Consider the following 9,929-nt stretch of genomic DNA (forward strand, 5'->3'; position numbering starts at 1 on the left):
TTGATTTGTTTTCCTTTTGGCTCAGTCCTTATATTTTAAAGCTTTTACAAGTAGCTTTTTGCATCACTTCCATTGTTTAGGTTCATATTAACTCAATTTCTTTGTCAAAATTTCAAAAAGTCCAAGTAGCAAGAATTCAGTTCTGCAAGCGGTAGTGTCATTTTTCTCATGTGACCTATTTTATCATTTTTTTGTTTATATTTTGGCCACCGTGAGGCTAGTTCTGTGCTTAAATGAAAGCAAGCGTTTTGGACAGAAAATAAACCAGCTCATAGAAGTTCTTCTAAAAACCTTCGTCTAGCTCAAAGGAATCGCCAGATCTTTTAATCTACGTTAGTGCATTATGTTAAAATTTAATTTCGCAGAACACACTGAGCGACATTTAATTTAGCCTACAGTTCTGAACTATGAGACAATTTTCGATATATAGATTTGTCTGTTTGTCAAGATACCTTTATGCTTTCTACTCTGAAGTCTTCCAACCGAGCATTCTTCGTTTTATTACATCAATATTACCAACCGAGTCGCATTAGGAGTCTACATAGCAGATTATAGAGTTTCCGTGATTTACTTAAACAGTAAAAATCACAATCGCAAAAATAAATTCAGAAAAACAATGAATTTGAATAAGGAAACTTTTTAATATTACAATTTAAGAGATGACAGTCGGCTATTTCTTCAAAGCTGCTTTCGTTTGAGCTTTCTGTAAGTCCTCTTGCAACTTGACTATCCGATCTTTGTGCTTCTCCTGGTCCTCCTGAATAGACTTGATCCTTTGGTCATGTCGTTTGATCTCACCGTTCATGTAATCCAATCGCTTGTTTACATTTAACTGTGACTCTTCTAAATCTTGAAGAACCAGAACTGGTCCAATCATTTTGTACACCTTGTTTTCCGGCTAAAAATATTACCATCCATATGTTTAAATACCTTGTTGGTTAACCATAACTTAATATACCAACGTTATAGGTAAAATGCTGGGTACGATAAAAGGAGGAAGCTATATTAGGCGAAATGAAGTTTTGCAGCTATTAGCCGAAAATTATAGCCCAAGTTGTCGAAACTAGGCAAATGTCAATTAAAACACAGAGGCGGTACTTCGAAATCCATTTGCCGCAATGAAGAAGTCAAGTGTCCCTAACATTCGTCTTAACAAGAAAATAGCATGCAAAAATAAATTTCAATTCTTCGCATTCCGTGCCGAACGGCTCTAAATATTTTAACTTTCAGCAATAAAAAAATGTTATTTAACACAATCTCCATTCCTTCCATCGTTAATTCTGTCAAAATCAATTTGCCGGGCAGCACCGAGGATGTAGCAATGAAAAGAGCGTGAAATAACACAACTATATTTCAAACATACTTGGCAGATTGTCAGCAAATAACTACAACAGCTTCATGGACATTTAATCAAGAAAACAAACGCTCTGTTGCTCTGTTTGTGACCCCCCCCCCCCCCCCCCGCAGGTAATGTGTGCATCTTATTATACTCTGTTTGTACGTTGCGTGACTGACTACATGCTTTATGAGATTACTACTTATAAATCGCTCTGTTTTTTTTTCAAGAAGGCGCTAAGAACTGAGAGCGCTCATAGTTGTAAAAGTACACTCATGTTGAGCAGGGTTGGTGAATGCTTTGCAAACAATGTGTGGAGATATCCTGGCAACCCTACTAAGTTAGTTAGAAATTTAAGTTACTCGTTTTTTCCTCTTCTGCTCCAGCAATTTCTCATTAAAGAAGTGCAAGTCATTGTTGAACCTAGTGGTCCTAAGTTTCACCATGATTTGCACTTCTATCATGAAGAAATTGCTCTACCTTCAATGAACTTCGAGCACTTAACGTCCCAGTTTTCGAAAGATATTTGGGGTGTTAATTGTAAACATATTGCCATCACGTAACACTGCAGTTCCAATGAAACAGTTCCCAGAGATAACACACAGTTCTCTGAAGATGGCGAACGCAACAATCACTAATCAAAACAATTTTGAAACATAACCGACTTAACGTCGGAAGAATTGCTCTCGAACGACTAGTGCGAGCTGTAATCAATTGCAGCCTCCTTCAGTCCGGGGGGGGGGGGGGGGGGAGCCTAAATGGGACTAAGAAGTTCAATAGTGAGCTTCAAATAACCACATTAGAGGTTAACATATACCACTATTAAGATTTAAAGTAAAAAATGGCACCAGTTTCGCCGCACTTTTCATTTGACTTTTAGTATTAAATTGCCGCCAATTGAGTTCAGCTGCTTGAAATTGTGATTGAGAGAAAATTTTAGATCACGCGAAATGCAAAAAGTCAAGGGCGTAAAAGTCACTCGAAAAGTTAAAATTGCCAAGCGAAATTTTGCATAAAAAGGGCACACATGTTTACAATAATTGCTATGAACTTCGTTCAAGAGCAATTAATAATACCCGTTTTCTTAATAGAAACCCGTGAAACTTTCTGAAAAAGTTATCTGTCGGTGTCATTATTGACAAGTAGAATACAAATCGAACGCAAGAACTCAGGCTCCGTTGTAGCTTCACAAACAAGCAGTTTGCGAGTCAATAATACAGAATTACAGTACTCAACTCTTCATAACATCAGAGTAAGAGTTAACTCGACCAAAAGGACAAGATAAAGCCCATTACGACGGCATCAGCAAGGAAATTGTATATATATTCTAAGCGGAGAATATAACAAGAAAAATCAGTGGATCCAAAACTGATCCCAGCAGAACTCCTGTCGACATTTTTGTCCTATTAGAACGATTCCACAAAAGACAACTTTTTGAGAGCGAATTGTCAAATAATCTGTCTTGAAACAGCTGGTCGTATTCCTAGACGATTGCAAAAGAGTAAAATATCACGATCAATAATATCAAAACCAGATCAAGTCCACGCAAAATCATGAAAAATTGTGAACAGATAAAAAAGAGCGCCCCCAAAACATTTGAAATTCTTTGAATTGTAAAAAAAAACACGAGAAGGCCAAAAATAGCCTCAGCTATTGCTTTGCAGGTATTAAAAAAGGCTTGGTACCAAATGACCTGTATTTAGATTGTAATAGAAGCTCCCTACAAGGCGGAGGCTGCAATTCAGGTACAAGTAAAAGCGATTAACACAAAATTGGGTTAAAAATAGCGTTGAAAAAATTCCTTTTAATTGTCAAAAACCTTCAAAACGGTATCAAAACAAACGAAGATTTGTATCCTTTATCTAAAATAGCTTTTCAGATCACATAGAAATTTCGAAAAATTAAAAAAAAACAGCTCGAAAAAGCTGCACGCGTACAAAATGCCCGCGCTTAGCAAACCTATTTTTTCAAACCTACATTTCTCGCTCTGTATCGAAAGAAATCATGAACAAAGTAACCACTCTTTTCTCTGCTCTTCATATTTGTCCACCAAAACAACTTTCAAACTTCAATACTCCCTCCTGAATTTCCGATTCTGTGCTCGCGCAGTCACGAAAAAAAAGAAAACCATTACAAAGCATTGCCTCATCGAGCCGTGAAAAGACAGCGCCCCAATTCTAACTTAAATTGTTTGAATTGTAAAAAAAATGAGAGTGACTAAATACCAGCCGTTCAGAGGCTGACAGCGGCTATCAATACAACTCTTTAAGAAGATAAATTTACCTCCGACAGATACGCCAGATCGACAAAAAAAATCTGCCTATCACTTACTTTATTAAATACTTTCCATGTAAAGACGAATTTTCAGGGACAATTGACTTCATTGTGAGGTAGGCTTTAAAGAAACTACATTAAAGAGATCGCACACCATTTGAAACCTAAAAGAGCAGACAATTCAAAAATTATGAAGGTAATTGAATTTCCAAAATGTCAAGGGTATTCACATTGACCAAATCTAGACACCAAGAAACCGTACTTATTCTAACCTCTAATTCGTCAAGAACTTCTTTAACTAGCTTGTTATCATTAATTTGAGCATCCAGTTTTTGTCTGTTTTCCAGGAGCTTCTGCATCTCTTTCTGGTTCTTGGCATAAAACTCGCTTTCCTTCTGAATTCGCTCTTGGATTGTTTGCATTGTTTCTGAAAAGTTTTTATATAATATGCACCCCAATACGTTCAAATGTCGAAGACTAACCCCCGGTCCCGGCTACTTTCTTTCGTAATTTTAAATCAAAGTCCCTCGAAGTCTTATTTTTATATTTGTCCCTATCCGCATATATAATTTATTGTTAAGACAAGTGAGATAACCATTCTTCTCCCGAGTCTTGCACACTAACAAGACTTACACTACAAAAGTGAGCATATAACCACGCATAATACCAACGAAAAAAATAATTGAACATAAGTGTGTAAATACATCCAGGCATGTTTTCGGAAACAAACAGCTGTGCGTGGCAACTCCTGCAGAAGCAACTGGTCCATGATTTTACTGCTGGACGATGTGCGAAAGTAAAAGTTAACCCAACAGCTGTAAATCCCCCAAAAAAACATTATTATTATAACTTTTTTAAGAGTTCGTGCCACGGGAACCCTGTCCCCAGTTTCTAGCATTGGCCTGGCAGGGTAGTTATTACAGATACAAACGAATATCTAAGTACCAGCAATATTCTCATCCCAGTTCATGTCGAAATAGCTCCATATCAAGTTCAGCTACTTTGGCTCAATGTTTAAATCCTCAAATATGTTGATTACATACTGTTGAAGAAGATTGACACGAAAACCACAGCGATACCAAAAACTGTGTCGCTGGGCTTCATACTTGATTTCTGGAGTATTAGTTTCTTTCTCTTGCTGGTGCTCTGATATACGAGATTTGAGGTAAAGTCTACATCATAACGGCTAGTATCAAAACTGTTCTTGTGGATTTTCAGCTCGTAGCAGAAGGGACTTAGTACCTATCGGCTTGACTAAAGCAATGTCCTGTTGTTTCTGCATGTGCTACAATCGCAAGTGATTTGCCGCGTTCAGATGTTCGTTTCAGAAAAACCTTCACTGAAAAATTTCCATATGATCTCCAAGATTCGATTTTTTAGTCCTGCAGATTGACGAACCTAACTCCCATTCTTACACCAGAGTTAAAATTCCTCGGTAGCATGCACAGAACTCGATTGCTATTGCTGAAATCCACAAGAGGTCTCCGTGAAAGGCCTTGATGACGATAACTCCTAAGTCCTTGATTGCAGTTTTACTTTGCAGTTTATAAGTTTCAGCTCGGATTGAGCTCCTTGAAACGCAACCTGGGCACATTTGTATATGGCTCGGTCCAGTTTGTTGCGTCTCACTGATTTCTCTGCGTGTAGCTCTTGGAAATTCCAGAAGGCATTTCCTATTGTCAGCAGTTTGATCATTTGCAAAAAGAAAGGTCTATGCGAAAACAAGCGCCGAGAAGAGCCCGTTGTACTCCACTCCTCAAATCGAAAGCTTCTGAGCACACTTTGTTCACTCGTACGTACTGTTTACTATTTGGAAGATAGTCAAAGAGAACTTTCAGCGGACAACCACCAACACCAATATTGGCGATTTTCTTCAAAAAACTTTGAAATGAGGAACTCCATCAAATGTTTTGGAAAAATATGTGCAAACAGCTACAATTTCAGATTTGCTTTCACTGTCAACCACTGTAAGAATTCAGCATGTTACTCCAAACTGATTTCCCTTTACAAAACCGTCCTGTCGTTTGCAAAGAATTTTTTTTAAAAATGTTGAGAACTCGCATTAAAAGTAGAGTGCTGGCAATAATCTTGTCATAAAAAGATTAACTTTAGAGTTTCGATTTCCATTGATCCATTCCATTATTGTTCTGTTACACCTGTTGGTGACTTAGAAATGCGATTTCACTTGCCAACACTCCGATGAGAGCGCGGGACTGAGGTTGGATCGGTAGAACTCTGCTTCCAAAAGATTACATTTGGGAGGTGTCTATTTTCAGCAAAAAGAAAATACTCATTGCTGTAGCTATTCTACGCTTCCAATTTTCAATTCAGATCAGGATCTCTGTAATGACTAGAGCCACCACTTTCACTTTATCGATTGAAGAGGAGAAGAAGAACCTCTCATGCATGTTCTGTCTATTTACTTTCTTTGAGCAGAATCGCATAAAACACTTTTTGTTATTGAACAGTAAACAATTTTGAATTCACTATCAGTGTAAGATTTCTATGCAACTGTGGAATCTGCAATCCAATGAAAAACTCGTGCCAAACGAAAACTGAAGTGTTTACACCCGTGGGCTCCGACCCTAAAGACTCTCCTCCTCCTACATTTCAAGGTCTTACCTCAGCCGGCTTCATTAAAGCTCTTAAAACTACTTTTAGTTCATCGGGAAAGAGTATCGTAAGAGACGTTAAAGCCTTTGTTGGGAGATCGTTTAAATAGATCAAGAACAGAAAGCGCCTTCGTGATAAACAGTCTTTAAATAATTCCATGAAATTTTTTGTTAATCCAAGCATAAATTTGTCAGAAGAATTAGGAGCTTAATTTTAGCGAACGCTTCTGAGACGCCAAATAGCACTAGGTTAGTTTGGTCGTCGGTGTTGTCAAGGTAATGGTAAATTTGATCAGGTCTCTTGATGGGTTGTATTATGACGGATCAGCTGGGAAAAAAAACTCGTACTGCTGCTGACAGTCAATACTTAAGCCACTGATGCGAACTCCTTCGTCTCGATTACCTACGGAATCGAATTCAGTTAATAGCATTACACATCCTACCTTTAAGCCTATATGTTGAAATGCATGATCTGTTTATGTTGATATCAATTAACAGGAGGGATTTTGACCTAGAAAAGTAGACACTACTCGACAAAACATCCGAGAAGTACTCCAGTTATCCAAACCTCGATTAAATAAAAACAAACGAAAACATTAATCACAAACAAAAACGTTTTCACAAAATTAATTGTTGTGATAAACTTATTAAATAGGGGATCCCTCGGGCAATGTTTTGACTATTATTATTGAAAGTGAGAAAAAAATTATCAACCAACAATGCCTCCCAAATCGCAGAAAAACTGTCTCGACGGAAAATCAAATTGATGATGGAAGCCTTCATCTCATCGAGTGCATGGTTGTGGATAAGGCAATCGATGTGTTCTAATGTACGGCTACAGAAAAAATCCACACTTTTAGACTCAACCACTTCATTGTGCGTTCTGCTCAGCCAAACAGGCAACAGACGAATCCGACGTTCCGAAACAAGTATGATCGCGAAACCCGACTGGTGCCTTTAATGCTGATACGTGAGAGCAATACGGTAGGAGGGATAACATACTAATTTCAGGAGTCGTTGAAGAACAAAGCGAAGATTTTTACCAAAAAGTTGTCGACGTGGCCGAACAAATTGGATTTACAATTGATAAAATCTGATCATGGGATCCAAGCGTAAATTTTTTGTTAATCCAAGCATAAATTTTTCAGAAGAATTAGGAGCTTAATTTTAGCGAACGCTTCTGAGACGCCAAATAGCACTAGGTTAGTTTGGTCGTCGGTGTTGTCAAGGTAATGGTAAATTTGATCAGGTCTCTTGATGGGTTGTATTATGACGGCTCAGCTGGGAAAAAAAAAAACTTGTACTGTTGCTGACACAGTCAATACTTAAGCCACTGATGCGAACTCCTTCGTCTCAATTACCTACGGAATCGAATTCAGTTAATAGCATTACACATCCTACCTTTAAGCCTATATGTTGAAATGCATGATCTGTTTATGTTGATATCAATTAACAGGAGGGATTTTGACCTAGAAAAGTAGACACTACTCGACAAAACATCCGAGAAGTACTCCAGTTATCCAAACCTCGATTAAATAAAAACAAACGAAAACATTAATCACAAACAAAAACGTTTTCACAAAATTAATTGTTGTGATAAACTTATTAAATAGGGGATCCCTCGGGCAATGTTTTGACTATTATTATTGAAAGTGAGAAAAAAATTATCAACCAACAATGCCTCCCAAATCGCAGAAAAACTGTCTCGACGGAAAATCAAATTGATGATGGAAGCCTTCATCTCATCGAGTGCATGGTTGTGGATAAGGCAATCGATGTGTTCTAATGTACGGCTACAGAAAAAATCCACACTTTTAGACTCAACCACTTCATTGTGCGTTCTGCTCAGCCAAACAGGCAACAGACGAATCCGACGTTCCGAAACAAGTATGATCGCGAAACCCGACTGGTGCCTTTAATGCTGATACGTGAGAGCAATACGGTAGGAGGGATAACATACTAATTTCAGGAGTCGTTGAAGAACAAAGCGAAGATTTTTACCAAAAAGTTGTCGACGTGGCCGAACAAATTGGATTTACAATTGATTAAATCTGATCATGGGATCCAAGCGTAAATTTTTTGTTAATCCAAGCATAAATTTTTCAGAAGAATTAGGAGCTTAATTTTAGCGAACGCTTCTGAGACGCCAAATAGCACTAGGTTAGTTTGGTCGTCGGTGTTGTCAAGGTAATGGTAAATTTGATCAGGTCTCTTGATGGGTTGTATTATGACGGCTCAGCTGGGAAAAAAACTTGTACTGTTGCTGACACAGTCAATACTTAAGCCACTGATGCGAACTCCTTCGTCTCAATTACTACGGAATCGAATTCAGTTAATAGCATTACACATCCTACCTTTAAGCCTATATGTTGAAATGCATGATCTGTTTATGTTGATATCAATTAACAGAAGGAACTTTGACCTAGAAAAGTAGACACTGCTCGACAAAACATCCGAGAAGTACTCCAGTTATCCAAACCTCGATTAAATAAAAACAAACGAAAACATTAATTACAAACAAAAACGTTAGCACAAAATTAATTGTTGTGATAAACTTATTAAATAGGGGATCCCTCGGGCAATGTTTTGACTATTATTTTTGAAAGTGAAAAAAAAAGTTATCATTCAACAATACCTCCCAAATCGCAGAAAAACTGTCTCGACGGAAAATCAAATTGATGATGGAAGCCTTCATCTCATCGAGTGCATGGTTGTGTTTAAGGCAATCGATGTGTTCTATGTACGGCTACCGAAAAAAATCCACACTTTAAGACTCAACCACTTCATTGTGCGTTTTGCTCAGCCAAACAGGCAACAGACGTATCCGACTTTCCGAAACAAGTATCATCGCGAAACCCAACTGGTGCCTTTCATGCTGATACGTGAGAGCAAAACGATAGGAGGGATAATCTACTAATTTCAGGATTCGTTGAAGAACAAAGCGAAGATTTTTACCAAAAAGTTATCGATGTGGCCGAACAAATTGGATTTACAACTGATAAAATCTGATCATGGGAAATGAGAAGCTGAAAGAGATGGGCCAGCGACTTTTCATTAATGATGATGCAACACCGCTAAGAGGGAATCATGTACCTTGATAGACAGAATGAGGAAGTTGCGAGTGTGACTACTGTACATGAAAAAAAATCGTGTGTCTGAAATCGTCTGATAAATTTGTACTCAATAACTTGTCTGAACTATAAGGATGGAATAGCCCCCCAATTTGATGAGTTTATTAATTTGCGTTTTTGCAGTTGAACCCAGAAAGGTGCAATGTCTTTCGAAAAATGATAATAAGCTTAGCAATAAATTGAAAGCTTCTGTGTTTTACACTAGCATGAGATCACTAATTAAAAATTTTGATGAACAAGAACAAATCAGAAATGGAAAAAACGACAAACCCACTGCTATGCGTCTTTCGGAAATCTGGTTGCCGTCTGATTATCTTCTCGACCTCTAAAAATTATCCCGATATAATAATGTTATTTCAGAAAGCACGAAAATATGCCATTTATATCAATGAGAAGGTAGCATTTGAAGTCATACATACATCAGTTAGTCTTCGTTTCACTTCGTTTAATATTAGATGTTTTAAAACGAAAAAAACTATGTGTTACTGGATCTACAAGTCACCATCCACAAATAATACCAATTTTCTAAACGATTTTGAAATTCTAGTTACGTGTCTACAACAACATAAATGTGTT

General features: G+C 37.6%; 1 protein-coding gene across 1 annotated transcript; it reads right to left on the minus strand.

Annotated features, from left to right (window-relative positions):
- Positions 1–585: 585 nt before the first annotated feature.
- LOC142335152 (prefoldin subunit 6-like) lies at positions 586–4,058 on the minus strand. Its single transcript, XM_075383516.1, has 2 exons — positions 3,883–4,058; positions 586–898 (listed from the first exon to the last, which is right to left on the minus strand). The coding sequence occupies exons 1-2, from the start codon at positions 4,030–4,032 to the stop codon at positions 671–673; spliced, it is 378 nt and encodes a 125-aa protein (XP_075239631.1). The 5' UTR covers positions 4,033–4,058; the 3' UTR covers positions 586–670.
- Positions 4,059–9,929: the final 5,871 nt, after the last annotated feature.

This window comes from Convolutriloba macropyga, chromosome 2 (assembly GCF_964194025.1).
Source record: "Convolutriloba macropyga chromosome 2, txConMacr16.3, whole genome shotgun sequence".
In the NCBI taxonomy this organism is placed as follows: Eukaryota; Metazoa; Xenacoelomorpha; order Acoela; family Convolutidae; genus Convolutriloba; species Convolutriloba macropyga.

Coding starts and splice junctions, on each gene's coding strand:
- LOC142335152 (XM_075383516.1), bottom strand. CDS start 4,032: ATGCAAACAATCCAAGAGCGAATTCAGAAGGAAAGCGAGTTTTATGCC. Junction 899..3,882: donor AAGTTCTTGACGAATTAGAG/GTTAGAATAAGT, acceptor TAATATTTTTAG/CCGGAAAACAAGGTGTACAA.